Source organism: Bidens hawaiensis, unplaced genomic scaffold, assembly GCF_021521415.1.
Source record: "Bidens hawaiensis isolate Kalapana, Puna unplaced genomic scaffold, B.hawaiensis_p1.1 tig00016848_1, whole genome shotgun sequence".
Lineage (NCBI taxonomy): Eukaryota > Viridiplantae > Streptophyta > Magnoliopsida > Asterales > Asteraceae > Bidens > Bidens hawaiensis.
Window position 1 is genome coordinate 83,876 of NW_027492555.1, and position 17,118 is coordinate 100,993.

Here is a 17,118-nt window from a genome sequence, read left to right on the forward strand (position 1 = left end):
CATGTTGACGGATGAAGCAGCACTTTGGGAGGCCATGATAATCGACTACGAAATAAGAGCGTATGGAGTGGTAATGTGGTATAATTGAGCGTGAGATAACAAAATAATCGCGTATGAAATAAACGTTTAGAGCGTTTGGAGTTGTATAATCGAGTGTGATCTAACCAATACCCAACCTAAACTATATATAGATGTTTGTGGGGGTAAAATGGTAAAAAAAAAAAAACGGTCAAAAAAAAAAACGGCCATATAGCCGTTACAACGTTCAAAAACCGGTTTTTTTAACCGGTTAACCGGTTATGGAGAAACCGGTTAACCGGTTTTTCCACAACGGTCAAAAACCGGTTTATAAAAAAACCGGTTAACCGGTTTTTCCATAACCGGTTATTAAAAAAAACCGGTTTTTTTAATAACCGGTTCGTTAACCGGTTTTGGCTCTAAAACGTGTAACCGAAATACGAACCAGCGGTTTGTAAACCGGTCAAACCGGTTTTTAAAAAACCGGTTTTTGTAAAAACCGGTTTCTGGTTTAAACCGGCAAACCGGTTCCCGGACCGGTTTTTTTGACCATCTCTAAGTAGTACTACCACCACGTATAATATAATATAATTTCCAACCGCCGACTGCTAAACCCCCCTTGTGTTCACCGACCGGAATCAATCAAATTCCGGTAGGTTGAAAGATGGAAGGCGGTCCCGTACGGTTTGTGGGCGTGCCCAAAAACTCCGCTGCCTTTCGCCTCATGAAACAAATGGTTAGTCAGTTTGTTTTCATATTATTATTATTATTATTTTCCCCCACAAACATCACACATTTACAACCTTTGTATTTAAAAAATTCAGTTGATTGATTAATAATAATAATAATTGTAGGGATGGGAAGAAGGTGAAGGTCTTGGCAAAGACAAACAAGGGATCAAAGGCTACGTTAGGGTTACCAATAAACAAGACACTCTCGGTAATAGCTAATTCATTTTTTTAAAATTATTAATTTCATTACATTTAGTAAATAACTGATACATTGCTTTATGCAAGTATGCTGCCTTTGAAATTTAAATGATTTACTTCATTTTTGTAACAACATCAAACATTTTGTACCAAATTATAAACTTTTCTTAAAGTATTCTTAAATCTCTCTAGTTAGCGGATCCTGAACGGCTGAACACATAATATGCGTGGGCCAGAGGATTTTAAACAATAATTTGGATGGGTCGGACACAATATGTATATATTTTTTTTCCAGAAAAATTATATTGCTGAATGAAAAAGCTCACCTTGGTCCGCGTTAAGATCCGCTAATGGACTACTTGCAGCTAGTAGACGTAGGTTAGATTAGACCGGGCCATGCTAAATTCTCGTGTTTTTTTATTTTTTGTAAGAATATTAAACATTGTACTGAAATAGGTACTTTTTTCAAACATCACCAAATTAAATTTGACTTAGAAAGCGAAATATTTGAATCCAAATGGGGATCTCCATCTGCAAATTCTCTGAAATACATGCTCAAAACATACGTTATCTTAAATCCGGTGAGTCCATGAATGACTTACCAAAGTCACACTTATTTGTTAACATATACTCACACTAAGTGCTAAAAAGATGATCATGAGTGAAATGGTTCCCCTAATATATAGTAACGCTACCGACTATGCATATATATGTGTGTAGAGTATTCTGCTTCATGAATCACACACCAGCAACTTAAATATAGTACACACTTTATTCTTTTGGATTGACAACAGTCCCAAAACAATTAAAAAGCGAATTTATCATCAAACTCATCAAAGTATTAATCGAGTGATTTGGTTAACATGCTTGGCTTTATTCTATGCAGTCAATATCGGTGGGATATCGGTTATCGGTCCTCATGTGAAATATCGATCAGAATATTGTTACCGATATTTCACCGATTTTACCGATATCAGTGTTTTAAGTCTTAATTGTCTATTGTTGATATTAGGAGAGTATACTGAATTGTTAAGTGTTAAATTGCTGTATATATAAATTCTGCATGATATTAAAATTACCGATATCCCACCGCGATAACCGATATCTCAAATATCAGTCCTTGACTGATATCTGATCTTTTTCTGCATTAACTGCTTAGGCTATATTCGTCTTAATCAGAGATTTTCACCTTCTGATGTATCACAACTCTCTGAATTTCTATATCGTGTTCAATCAACCCCATGCCCATATAACCGTCTATTCTCCACTAATCAACCACATTGTTCATCAATTTTTTCACAAATGATGGTTGAACTTAATTCAACAGAATCTAAGTGACAAATGATGTTCTTCCTTAGACGCTAGCTTTACAAAAACATTACAGAATCCTGTTTTAGCATGTGTTTTTGTCATAGTTATCAAATGCGTTAGGCGCACTCAAGGCACATAGGCCTCGTCTGGGGCCTAGGCGCAAAAAAAGTGAGGGCCTAAGGAAAAATAAGCGCACTCAAATAAAAAGTTAAAAATATATTATGTATATGAAAAAGAATATTATTCTTTAAATAAAATAAACAAAAGTTATTGTATAACATTTAATATCATCTAATTAGTACCAAAAGTTCTAAAATAGTCAAGATTAGTAACAAAATGTATCAATATAATGCCTTTGACATCTCCTAGATCTAAGTTTCAATAGCACCCCTAGCGTTTCTTTTACTCGGCTTTTATGTTCTCATGTTCTTGGCATAGACAATGCCGAAGCGCTCACCTAGGAACTAGAAGCGCATTTATTGAGCCTCGCTTGGAAAATGGGCCTAGGTGCAAGAAGCGGGAGTTTTTAATAACTATGGTTTTTTGTGTGATTTACTTCACAGTCTTGAATGTGCAATAGATTTTGATCTAACAGAGTATATGGAGCTGAAGTTCTTAGTTATTCTGTTTTATCAAGATTAAAGGAAACATATAGGGATACAACTATTTGTCTTAAGGTTCTTGTCTATATGTTTATAATTTAACTTGATGCAAAACAGGTGTTGGTGTAGAGAAGCCGAACCAGTGGGCATTTGACACTACAAAATTTGATAATATCCTAAAAAAATTGAAAGTGGTAATTTCTTTTTCTTTTTTCTTTTTTTAATCTTCCAGCATAAAATCAGCTTATCTCGTTTTTTTTTCATGGTTATCATTAATTTTATTTTTTTTGTATAATTTGACAGCAAGCAACAGAAATAAAAGATGACAACGGTATGCTTAACATAACTGATCTGTAGTTTATACACAAAATGGTGATGTGGGGTTTTTTAATTCATGATTCTTGCCTTTTTTTTCGTGTCTTTACATCTTAAAGTTATTGGAGAGGACGATGACAAAGAAGCAAATCCGCCAAAGGACAGTAATGAAACAACTATCAAGGCTACACGGCCCCGAGGAAGGTCTGTCTTCTTGCACAGATTTGAGTTTAATTTTTTATTATTATGTTTTTAAGTATTATTAATACATGGTTTTCTATTCATTTATTACCAGATACAAGCGAAGGGAGAGAGGAAAACTTGTCAACGCATATTCTGCTAAGGATCTTGAAGGAATTCTTGTATGTTTCCCGTGTGCTCTTATTTATGTTTATGCAATAATGCTTTATAAATTTGATATCTAGTTGTCTACATTTGCTAAGTTATGAGTTAGGGATGTAAGCATTGATATAGAACATTATTAGAGCGAGGTCACGATACGGGATTTAAGAAAAGGAATGTCCATGGTTGGTTTGGATCGAAAAAGTCTTGGACAAACTTGTAACATGGTTTTGACTATTGACTGCTTTTTAAATCGAAAAAAATGGCAATTGCCAAATTAGGATTCAAAACTTTAATGACCAAATCCGGTATGTTCGGTTGGATTGCTTTAGTATAATGAACGCGTAATTGCTTATCTTAAAAATCTGTATTATTAATTTAAAAACTCAGTTTACTCGTTTTTCGGAAGATGCAAATACACAACATAATAGAAAACAAGTTTATAACAAAGCACACGTCAAAGTATCATTGAGAAATGGAACTATATAACTTTTGACATCATTAAATCTTCTAATCATTGTGAAATCTTGAAGTCTTCAATTCTTTATGTCCTACAATGAAGACGCAAGTGAGACCGTAGCTAACACTAATAGTAAAACTTTAGAACTTGTGAAATCGTTATTACATAGTCTGCATTAAAGAAGATAAAATTCCTTGTTAATGCATAGTAAGTTTTTTAACTCTTGCTTTCATTCATTACGATCAATATAAAGATTTATAAAGCTGGCAAATTCTGCAATAAATATTAAAGTGATGTTATGTTAGCACTAATAGTGGATGTGATGTTAGATACTTTCAAGTTTATGAAGAAACATCGAGTCTTAACTATATATAGCCTCAAGATCTTCAACCTCTTGTGGAACACCTTATGTTTTAAGCCTTTCTTTGTGCTGAATTGAACTTAGAAGTAAGATTAATTGTAAAAGAAACTAGTATTCGACTTACGGTTCTGAAAGTGGACTCCGAAGGACAGGACGTCATTTTGTGACCCCGACATAGTTTATACTTGGTAGACTTCATTCTTTAAACCAACGAATTGAACAACTTATTTGTGCTTTCTTTTGTATCATCAATCATGCATTTACTTTTCCGGTTCTGTTTTATTTTCTCTTTTCTTCAATTTTTTCGCTTTAAAGAATGAGTTAAATTGTAGTAATTATAATTATATACCAACTCTTTTTCTCTTTGATTTCGTCCAAGTTTATAAAACTTATAAAACTTGTTCATTATCTTGTTCATACTATTTTTATGCGTTTCGTCTAATATTAGATGCGACACAATTAACTTTCCAATCATGATTATTTGTATGATATTCTACAGGTCAAAAAAGTAGATGTTAGTCCTGAGTCCGATCCGAAGCCTGTGAGTTGCCACGAAGACTTAGATTCAAAAGCATCCGATAATACTGAATCAGAAGGTAAATTTCACGTTATGCATTTAACGCAGTTTTACTCGTATGCTTTTGAGCTATGAATAATTTCTCTCCACCAACAGTTGAAGATGAAAAAGAAATATCTGCGGAGTGGTGGGGTCACAAATTTGGATTTGTATCCGGTGGATTACTTGGAGCCCAATCCAAGCGAAAGAAGTCTGTTACAAATCAAAGCTCGAATAAGAGGACCGCATTTCATGAAGATGATCAAGAAAACCTTTACAAACTTGTTCAAGTATGTATATTTTCACATACCTTTCTAATTTCACACAACTCGGTTTTAGGGATTACTCTATAAAATAGTAACCATGTTCTGAAATTGTTCCAATCAGGTCACTCATAAAATCTTTTGTTCCAATTAGGTCACTAAAGTTTCTTCTTTGTTCTAATCCTATATATTTTACCTGGATAGTAGGTTTTGTAGGTGTTTTTTATTTTTAAATAGTTTAACATTGCAAAATATTTTTTTAAAAGTGAAAAAATTAGTAAAAATTGAGAAAAAAAAATTAATTGTGAAAAAAATAATAATAATTTTTTTAAAAAATTTTCCAGTTTTTTTGTTGCAGTTTTCCAGATTATTATTATTTTTTGCAATTTTTCGCTAAAAATTAAAAAAAACTGAAAAATTGCAAAAAAAATAAAAAAATTGAAGGTTTTTTTTTTCAATTTTATTATTATTTTTTGCAATTTTTCACAATTTAAAATTTATTTTTCTCAATTTTTTAAAAATGTTTTGCAATGCCAAACCATTTGAAAAAAAAACCTACATGACTTGCTATCCAGGTAAAATATCTAGGATTAGAGCAAAAAGAAAACTTTAGTGACCTAATTGGAACAAAAGATTTTATGAGTGACCTGATTGGAACAGTTTCAAAACTTGGTTACTATTCTATAGAGTTGCCTCTTTAATTTATTACTTCATTTATATATTTTGCAGGATAAAGCAACTTCTGGTAAACAAGGACTCGGTATAAAGGACCGTCCAAGAAAAGTAGCCGGGGTCCATTTTCAAGGTAAAAAAACGTCATTTAACGATAGTGAGACTGAGACGGAGGAATCCGAATCCGAGCCCGAACCTGCAAATAATATATCGGATTCAGAAAAAAACAATGAAGCTAAGGTGAAGCTAAAGAAGCTGTGCAGAAAGCTTCTTAGCCAAGTAAGTTATATTATGAATGTTGGGTCTTTCTACAAGCTTAATGATACATTGTTTTGTGCTAATCGGTTTGGTTTAATATTGTAGAAACCCGAGAAGTCATTGAAGCTTAAACAACTTGTAACTCTTGTTATTGATGTTGGGTTTCTATGGATAATTTATACTAAGTTAACCATTTAACTAGTCACAATAAAGGCGGAAGCGTGATATTTACAAACTAAACATATCTATCCATATGTATATATATATATATATATTACAAGTTTATATGATATGTGTTCATGAACAACCTAGTTTATTCATGTCATAAGATTACCAATAATCTATATGTTAGAAACCCGAGGCAAGGATCAAGTAATACGGAAAAACTAAACTATCAAAGCTTGTAAAACTTACATTCTTAAACCTTTAAGAGATGTAGTTGATGGTTGAAGAAGATGATGATGTTGATGCTAGACTTTCAAAGGAAAATCCTCAAACGGAATATACCCCGAGCCTCCAACACACACCGAGCTATGTTAGGGAGCTTGAACACCAAAAACCGAGACCCGAGCCTCTTCCTTTTGTCTTGGCCGAAAACAAGAAGAAAGAAAAGAAAGAGTTGTGTGGTTTTTGTTACTTGAAAGTATTTTATGATCTTGATCTTTATATCATCATTCCATCAAATCAAGACATGGTGTTAGGTGTTTTTGGTCAAGTAACCCATACCAAATCCATGACAAGATATTGACCAAAATCATGGGGTGTGGGGCCCACCCAAAACCGGCCCCAAATATATTTATTTAATTTTTTTTTTTTAATTATTTTATACTTTATAAAATATATAAACACCCCATCTTTTATAAACCATTTTATAAAAGAACACATAGTTAAATAATCATTCTAATAATAATTATTTGAATAAATAAATTAACCAATTAATTTATTTAACACTTTCAAGTAAGTATTCAGAAACCCGATTTTCTGAATGTATCGTGTTCTGTATTTGTCTCATAGATCTTATCTTAACAAATACATAATTGGTGTGTGTCTAACTCGTTATTGGGTATGACCCGACTTGGATCAAACACAACTAGCCACATTAACCTAATTATGTGTCTCGGGCATATGGTATTCCAACAATCTCCCACTTGCACGTGACTCATAAGAAGTTAATGCTAATGGTGAATACCGCCTAACAACAGGTCACCACCCCTAGTGTGTTTGACTAAGTGCCATTCAATAACATCATCCCCTTCAAGTCCATACTTGATATGATATAGGTAAGTCTTATCATTATATCCCTTTGTTACTAGATGTCCTGTCAAATCGAAGAGACACAGAGTGATCATTCTCTCAATGATTTAACTTAACAGGCCTTAGACATCTAAACTCTCAACACATAAGAGGAACAAATTCCATCTTGACTGCATACATCCTCGTTGACATCTCATATGATATCTGAGCTCTTTCTTACACGTCATCGTTTTACTGAAATAACAAAGAAGAGAGTCAAGATATCAGACTTGATGAAAAACCAGATCCGATATGCATCTCAGGTCAAAGGACACAATGATACTCGCCTTTACTCAAGGATTACTTATGATCAGTTGCACTAACTCCATGCAGTGATCCTTGAGAGCGGATCATGTCCAATATTTGTATCCCACAAATATCTATGAACCTTGGTGGCAAACCTATGCCCTATATTCATCACATGAATGTCAACCAATCCGGGTTCATAATAGTCTTACCTTCATACTTGTTCCCACAAGTATGATCGACTACGGACGTTTAGAACAACATAAGTCATTCATGGATTAAACATGCAAATATAGAACATAACTCATTGAATAATTAAAACATAATTAATTTTTCATGAGATACCCATTACATTCGTTCTTATACAAACACTAAATACAGATTAAATCCACTCACTAGAATACCGAAGTCCTAATGCACAAACATGACCCTCATGCTTTGGCCTATCGAGGAGCTTCGTGAGTGGGTCCGCAATATTTCGATCGGTATGAACTTTATGAATACATATCTTTCCCTTTTCAACTTCATCCCTTATGTAGTTGAATCTGCGCTCAATGTGCCTCGTTTTCTGATGAGCACGAGGCTCCTTGATCTGTGCAATAGCACCCTCATTGTCACAGAATATCTCTAGGGGCTCCTGAATGGTAGAGATAATCCCTAGATCCATGATGAACTTTTTCATCCATGCAGCCTCTTGGGCTGCCATTGAAGCGGCGATGTACTCAGATTCTGTAGTGGATAACGCGACAACATCCTGCTTCGAACTCTTCCAAGAGACAGCGCCTCCATTCAAAATGAAGACATATCCCGACTGTGACCGAGAATCATCTCGGTCAGTTTGGAAACTCGCATCCACGTAACCCTTTACGACGAGTTCCTCCTCACCAGACCCATATATTAAAAACATATCCTTAGTCCTTCTAAGGTATTTTAATATATTCTTGACAGCCATCCAATGACTGTCACCTGGGTTGTGCTGGTATCTACTCGTTATGCTTAAAGCATACGAGACGTCCGGTCTAGTGCACATCATTGCATACATAATAGATCCTATTGCCGAAGCATAAGGAACATGCTTCATCCTATCCTGCTCTTCCTTAGAGCTAGGACTTTGGGATGAGCTTAACACGGTTCCTCTAGGAATAGGTACCAAACCTTTCTTAGAGTTTTCCATCCTGAACCTTTTCAGGATTTTATCAATGTATGCACTTTGATTGAGTCCGATCAATTTCCTTTGTCTATCCCTATAGACCTTTATTCCCAAGATATATGTCGCTTCTCCAAGATCCTTAATTGAGAAACGACTACTTAACCACGCTTTAACGCTTTCCATACTTGGTATATCATTTCCAAATAAAAGTATATCATCGACATACAAAATAAGGAACATGACTATACTCCCACTAGCCCATTTATACACACACGCCTCATCACCGTTTTGGACGAAACCAAACGCTTTGATTTCTTCATTGAAACGATGATTCCACATCCGTGATGCTTGTTTCAACCCGTAGATTGATTTCCTTAACTTACATACTTTGTCAGGATTAGATGGATCGACAAAACCTTCAGGCTGAACCATATGGACATCTTCCTCAAGATATCCATTAAGAAAAGGGGTCTTGACATCCATCTGCCATATCTCATAATCAAAATGAGCTGCAATGGCAAATAATATCCTGATCGACTTAAGCATCGCGACCGGCGAGAAGGTTTCATCATAATCAATCCCTTGAGTTTGCGTGAAACCTTTTGCTACAAGTCGTGCTTTGTAAGTATCTAAATTTCCATGCATATCGGTCTTCTTCTTGAAGACCCACTTACATCCAACCAGTTTGGAGTTAAGTGGACGATCAACCAATTCCCAAACTTGGTTATCGTGCATGGATTGCATCTCGGCGCTCATGGCTTCAAGCCACTTGTCACAATCAGGTTGTGACATAGCATCTTTGTAGGAGATCGGTTCATCCGAATCGACCAAGTAGCAATCATCCACGAGAAATCCATATCTCTCGGGAGGTTGACTAATCCTACTAGATCTGCGAGCAACGTGTGTATGATCAACCATTTGATCACTTTCAACATCCTCGTGTTGAAAACTAGTATCGACCCACTGTGTATCATCCAGTGATTCTTGAACCTCTTCAAGTTCCACTCTCTTTTCACTAGGTCCTTCCATAAGGAACTTAGTTTCTAAGAAGTATCCTTTGCGTGAAACAAACACCTTTTGTTCACCAGGATCATAGAATATATATCCTATATCATCCTTTGGGTATCCTATGAAGATACACCTGATGGATCGAGCCTCAAGCTTATTTGGGGTGTCACGTTTAACATAAACTATGCATCCCCATACCATTAAATATGAAAAGGATGGAACCTTTCCATGCCACACTTCATAGGGTATTCGATCCACCTTTTTGGTCGGGGCCATATTCAAAATGTGAGCCGCTGTAAGTAGCGCATATCCCCAAAATGATGGTGGTAGTGAGCTTCGTGCCATCATTGATCGAACCATGTCCAACAGTGTTCGATTCCTCCTCTCGGATACTCCGTTATGTTGAGGAGTACCAGGAGGAGTGAGCTGTGAAATAATTCCACAATCTCTAAGATGACTTTGAAAAGCATCACTTAGGTATTCGCCTCCTCTATCGGAGCGGAGTACCTTGATTGTTCGGTCGAGCTGATTTTGTACTTCATTTTGAAATTCCTTGAACATTTCAAAGGCTTCATGTTTGTGTTTCATTAGATACACATACCCATATCGACTAAAATCGTCAGTAAAGGTAATGAAGTACCTTTCACTATTCCTACTAGTGGGCTTGAGAGGTCCGCATACATCCGTATGTATGATACCTAACAAGTCCTTAGCCCTTTCATTTGTACCTTTAAAAGGTTCTTTGGTCATCTTGCCTTGAATACAAGATTCACACTCATCAAACGAACCTAACTCATTTGTTTTCAAAAGACCATTCTTTTGGAGAGTATTTACACGATTCTTGTTTATGTGTCCAAGACGACAATGCCAAATGTAGGAATCACTCAAATCCTTTTTGAGTCTTTTAGTGGAAGTTTGATATAATGAGCTATTTAAGGTATTGTCATGAACCAATTCATAAATACCGTTGTTTGGTACAGCTTTAAAATAAAAGATACCATTAGATGATACATGCATTTCTGATTTTACAAATTTAAAGTCAAAGTTACATTGTCTAAGAAGGTGCACAGAAATAATGTTCCTAGTCAAACTAGGAGCATACAAAACATTTCTCAAAACAACTTCCAAACCACTTGGAAGCGATAAAGTGAAGTCTCCTCTAGCGACCACGTGCACCCTTGCACCGTTGCCCATGAAAAGACTCACTTCGCCCTTCTTTAAGTCTTCATTCCTTTTGAACCCCTGCAACCAATTGCAAATATGAGTTCCACATCCGGTATCCAATACCCATGTGTTAGAAGAAATAAGATTTAGCTCAATATTAATCATAAAGACATTACCCGAGGCATGCCCCGCATTCCTCTTGTCTCTTAGCTCCTTTAGGTAGACCGGGCAATTGCGTTTCCAATGTCCGGTCTCACCACAACCAAAACAAGGATCATCCTTATGACCCCTCGGTTCCACAACCTTTTGTTTCTTTGCCATAACCGGTGATTTGCCCTTACCTTTAAGATGCATAGGAGGACCCTTTCTTTTTGCTACCTTAGCCTTAGGATTGGGTTGAGATCGATTCTTGGATCTACCTTCATTGATCGCAAACACGGGTAAAACCCTTTTACCCATGCTCGCCTCGGCTGTTTTAAGCATTGAGTGAAGTTCTCCAATGTTTTTGTCCCACCCGTTCATGTTATAATTTAACACGAAAGTGTCGAACTTTTTCGACAAAGAGTTAAGGATCAAATCCGTTGCTAACTCTTTTGAGATGGGACAATTGAGCTTGGCGAGGCGATCAATGTAACTTTTCATCTTAAGTACATAAGTTGAAACTGGTTGATTATCATCCATTCTACATGCATGCAAGGCTCGAACCGTTTCGAACATTTCAACCCTCGATTGCTTAAGGAACATTTCCTTAAGTTGAGTAATCATGTCGTACGCATTATGGTTTTCGAAATCCTTTTGGATTTCGGGAACCATAGTCGCCAACATGAGGCATGACACTTGAATGGAATCTTCCGTGTGTTAGACCCAATTCATATATTCAACCTCACTTCCCTCTTCCGGTTCATTGGGGATAGGTGTTTCCAAAACATGATATAATTTTTCTTGTTTTAGAACAATCCTTAAATTTCGGAACCAATCCGAAAAGTTATTGTGGTTAAGACGGTCTTTAGCGAGAATAGATCGGAGAGATACGTTTTGGACGTTAGGGATTATGTTGTCGTCGACGTGTGCGGCCATCTGCAGAATTTTAATTAAGTTCATTTTAGTGTTTTACATATTTTAATTATTAATACCCTTTTATATATACCAAATATAATTAATAATTAAAATCTAGAATCCAACGATAAACACGACTCCGGTTAGGAGACCTTTTTCCCATTGTCGGTTTATCAAGGTAGTTATTCATAACAATTGCAAACCCTTTTGCAACTTCTAGAGTTTATGGGACCGGTTCGAAATCATATTTCGTATCGGCATGTTTATCCCATCAACACCTATTAGACCCCATGCTTGGGTGACCCTCTTCACATGGTTCTAATTTAAGTCGTCCTACTTGTATCAACTTGTAATATTAACATACAAACGGTTAGGTGACCTTTTTCCCATTTATATGCCAATATTACCTCAACATATTAATTTACTCTACGCGGTTAGGTGACCTTTTTCCCACTAAGAGCTTACTAATATGTTAAGCGTTAATACAAAAGGATGGTGTTTAACTTGTTATTCTTAATTTTAAAAGGGATTTTTAGTTTTAATAATTCTAGTTATAAAACTTTAAATCATGTTCTAACATGCATTTAGTAACATGATTATTTTGAAACCATTTTCAAAATTCTAATTTATAATAAAACCATTTTATTATGGGCGTGAGACGGCTAGTTAATAAATCCATTTTATTAAACTATGTGTCAAGTAATTACCGATAATTATTAGAACCCGTTTTATGCTTTGTTAATTAATTCTATGTGACGAAGTTGATATCATAATATCTAGCAACCACATATTCAAACAATCAATTAACAAGCATACACAATTATACTAGACACGAGCCACTAAGTTAGACCACACTTGTTAGCCGAAACAAGTGTGTGTCTTAGGTCCAATCCTAAGGGACACATGACACATGGATGTTGTAGCTCCCACTCGATCCCGCATCCAAATGCTTCGAGCATCTTCTTCAACCCCGTTGTGATCCATTGGGCTTGAACTTGGGCCTAAGCTTCCATAAGCTTCCATTTGGGCTCATTAGGTGGGCTTAGGTCCATTTGGGCTTGAATCCCTTTAATGGGCTTGTGAGACCCATTATCACCATACCCGGCCCAATAAGGCCCAAACTTCTAATTTTGCAATCTTCTTTAAATTTACATAACAAATGTCCTAATACATTTTTTTCTATAAAATAAAGATATTACAAATAAACTATTTATTACATACCCATATGAATAAATAATTACAAAATTGCCCCTAATTAATTATTACAAACCGAAACTTTGAATAATTAATAGCAATCACAACAAACATCCATTTGGTCTACAGCTCGGTCTAGTTTTAACAAACATAACCCGTTATGTCTTAGGAACCCGTTCCAAAACCCCTTGACCTTATCGGGCCTAGCCCAACCCATTTGGGCTTGACCCAATAACTTGATTATGGGCTTCGGCCCACATGTGCAAAACACATGGGCTTCGGCCCAATGAAAAGTCTAATGGGCTTCGGCCCATTTAACCAAAATGGGCTTCGGCCCATTTAACTTTCTTCCCTCCTTTATTTTTCTTCTCGGTTAACCCATTAACCTAATGAAGTGGGCTTCGGCCCAATCACATCCGAATTGGGCTTCGGCCCATGAACTCGGTTTTATATATATATATTTTTTTTTTATTTAATTGAACAAAGCCAAAAATAATAACAAGATTAAATACAAAAAAAATTATGCATGTTTATTTTTGTATAAAATCTTTCAAGGGGAAAAATATAAAACCGAAAACCCGAAGCTTAGTTTCCCGTATCCCGGCTCTTGATGCCATTTGTTGGGTTTCTATGGATAATTTATACTAAGTTAACCATTTAACTAGTCACAATAAAGGCGGAAGCGTGATATTTACAAACTAAACATATCTATCCATATGTATATATATATATATATATATTACAAGTTTATATGATATGTGTTCATGAACAACCTAGTTTATTCATGTCATAAGATTACCAATAATCTATATGTTAGAAACCCGAGGCAAGGATCAAGTAATACGGAAAAACTAAACTATCAAAGCTTGTAAAACTTACATTCTTAAACCTTTAAGAGATGTAGTTGATGGTTGAAGAAGATGATGATGTTGATGCTAGACTTTCAAAGGAAAATCCTCAAACGGAATATACCCCGAGCCTCCAACACACACCGAGCTATGTTAGGGAGCTTGAACACCAAAAACCGAGACCCGAGCCTCTTCCTTTTGTCTTGGCCGAAAACAAGAAGAAAGAAAAGAAAGAGTTGTGTGGTTTTTGTTACTTGAAAGTATTTTATGATCTTGATCTTTATATCATCATTCCATCAAATCAAGACATGGTGTTAGGTGTTTTTGGTCAAGTAACCCATACCAAATCCATGACAAGATATTGACCAAAATCATGGGGTGTGGGGCCCACCCAAAACCGGCCCCAAATATATTTATTTAATTTTTTTTTTTTTAATTATTTTATACTTTATAAAATATATAAACACCCCATCTTTTATAAACCATTTTATAAAAGAACACATAGTTAAATAATCATTCTAATAATAATTATTTGAATAAATAAATTAACCAATTAATTTATTTAACACTTTCAAGTAAGTATTCAGAAACCCGATTTTCTGAATGTATCGTGTTCTGTATTTGTCTCATAGATCTTATCTTAACAAATACATAATTGGTGTGTGTCTAACTCGTTATTGGGTATGACCCGACTTGGATCAAACACAACTAGCCACATTAACCTAATTATGTGTCTCGGGCATATGGTATTCCAACAATTGAACATCATTCATTTGTTTCCTATTTCTCTTCGAAAAAGCGCGCTCTTGCATTTCTGAAAAACAAGGTATGACGTGTTTATTAGGGGTGTGCGTGGTGCGGTTCGGTGCGGTTTTTGGTTAAAACCGAACCGAAAACCAAAACTTCGGTTTTTGGAGTATTTGAAACCGTTCGGTTTTGATTTTTCGGTTTTCATTTTGGTTTCAGTTCGGTTCGGTTTCGGTTTTTTTCGGTTTTTACCATTTGATTTTGAAAATTTTAGGTCAAAAGAAAGTTTTCAAAAAATAATTTATTTAGGTATAAATAATTTTGTTAATTGTAAAATAATAGACTATTAAACAAAAATTTAAAATACAAAATATAAAATAACAAAAATTTAGGGTTCGGTTCGGTTTTTATTATATGCAAAACCAAAACCGAACCGTTAGTTCGGATTTTATAAAATATAGAACCAAACCGTCGGTTTTTGTTTTAGTTCAGTTTTTTCGGTTCCGGATTGGTTTTTTCGGTTTTTTGCATACCCCTAGTGTTTATTACCGAAATGAGTTGATTTGGGTTATGTTTTATCTGTTACATGAACTAAGGCCCCGTTTGTTTTTTTAGAGATTTAAGTCTGAATCTGAATACCACATCTGAATGCTAAGAGGTGGTTCAAATGTCTGAAATCTGAATCATTAAGAGGTGGAGGCTAGAGACGAACCTCTAGTCGTCGGAGATGGAGCCTAGTCTCCGGGTTAGAAGTTAATGGAGGCCGAAGACAAACGTATGTTTTTTTGGGTTAAGAGGTTTTCAGACCCACTAAAAGCTCTTACTGGTTCAGATGCTATTAAGATGCTGAACCTCTTAATGCCAGAAAAAAAACAAACAGCCCCACGTCTGATTACGTCTGACCGAATCAGACGTTTTCCTCTATTCAGAGAAAAGAGGCAAAAACAAACAAGGCCTAAAATTAAATTGAAAAGGTTAAAGTTTGTTGAAAATCAAGTGGTTCTGACACTAATATTCTCTCGTTGCAGCTCGAGCGTAGTTCAAAGTTTATTGTCGAAGGAAAGAGAGTCCGTCTCTCGTCAAAATGAGAGAATATTTTTGATAAAGCTGAGTGTAGAGTTTTGCTAATGTATGTTTTCTCGGTTTACAAATTCGGATTCCTAAACGGTAGTTATATTTCTTGTGATCAATTTTGTCTCCATATTTATTGTAGGTTTAAAAGTTTTGAACTAGTTTACAAATAATTGATGTTATATAGGGTTGTAAAAGCTATGTTATTAAAACAATGGTTTACTGCTTTCATAAATATGTTTATGACATTTTAAGCATTTTTATGACTTTATACATTGCTTGACATTGTGATTTTGACTTTAGGTGAAAGTTGAAAGTGTAAAATGATTAACATATATAAATATGTATTAAATACGTGATTAATGTAACAAGATATTTGGATGTTAAAAGCATTAGGGTCGAGTAAACAATGAAACTATAAGTGTATTTGTTGAAAACTTACAAGTGTTTTATAGAGGCGAAATAAAAGTGTTATGATCGAGTAAACTTGAACACTGAATTTAGTTTTTGAAAATTTGAGAGCAAACTATAATAGGACTAATATCACATAGAGGTGCACAAATCGGGTTCAAATGGAAAACCCGAACCGGTTCCAAACCGGTTTTTTCACACCGGGTTGTAAAATGGCACCGGTTCCAATCAAGAACCGGTTCGGTTCCCGACCCGAACCGATGCCCAGATATGCGAACTTTTAAGAACCGGGTAGGGTATGAACCGGAACCGGAACCGGTTTTTACGTAAAAACCGGTTCCACCGGTTTTTTTTGAAATTTAAATATTAGAGCCGTTAGGAACCGGTTCCAACGGCTATATAGCCGTTTTTGACCGTTGGAACCGGTTTTTTAACTATAAATAGGTTATTTTCTTACTATAAATAGCAAGGTTTGTTTGTTTACTTGTTAAACCACTTCCAAAACTATAAAACACACTCCAAACCACAATTAACCTTAAACCGACAACAAATGGCAACCAATGATGACGTTGTTATGGTGATCGAAACAACAAGATGCCCCGATGTTTGGGTTCATTACGATTTGTGTCTCATGACCTACTCACATGAGTTGGCACGTTGCAAATATTGCTCGAAGTTTCTTAAAGCAGGGTCCAACTCGACATTACCGTTGGAACCGGTTCCAACGGCTAATTGGTGTCTAAAAAACCGGTTCCAACGGCTATATTACCGTTGGAACCGGTTCCAACGGCTAGTTTGACTTTTGTTTGACCCTTCAAAAAAAACCCGTCGGAACCGGTTTTT

General features: G+C 35.5%; 1 protein-coding gene across 1 annotated transcript; it reads left to right on the forward strand.

Annotated features, from left to right (window-relative positions):
* The first annotated feature begins 577 nt into the window (after positions 1-577).
* Positions 578-16,148, forward strand: LOC143552341 (G-patch domain-containing protein 1-like). The gene is made up of 12 exons (XM_077042594.1): positions 578-754; positions 873-957; positions 2,978-3,054; positions 3,164-3,191; positions 3,295-3,379; positions 3,471-3,537; positions 4,838-4,934; positions 5,012-5,184; positions 5,887-6,108; positions 6,193-6,236; positions 14,803-14,872; positions 15,822-16,148. Exons 1-12 carry the CDS (start codon positions 683-685, stop codon positions 15,879-15,881), a joined length of 1,080 nt encoding a protein of 359 aa, XP_076898709.1. The 5' UTR covers positions 578-682; the 3' UTR covers positions 15,882-16,148.
* The last annotated feature ends 970 nt before the right edge of the window (positions 16,149-17,118 follow it).

Coding starts and splice junctions, on each gene's coding strand:
- LOC143552341 (XM_077042594.1), top strand. CDS start 683: ATGGAAGGCGGTCCCGTACGGTTTGTGGGCGTGCCCAAAAACTCCGCT. Junction 3,380..3,470: donor GCTACACGGCCCCGAGGAAG/GTCTGTCTTCTT, acceptor ATTTATTACCAG/ATACAAGCGAAGGGAGAGAG. Junction 6,237..14,802: donor AAACAACTTGTAACTCTTGT/TATTGATGTTGG, acceptor TGGTATTCCAAC/AATTGAACATCATTCATTTG.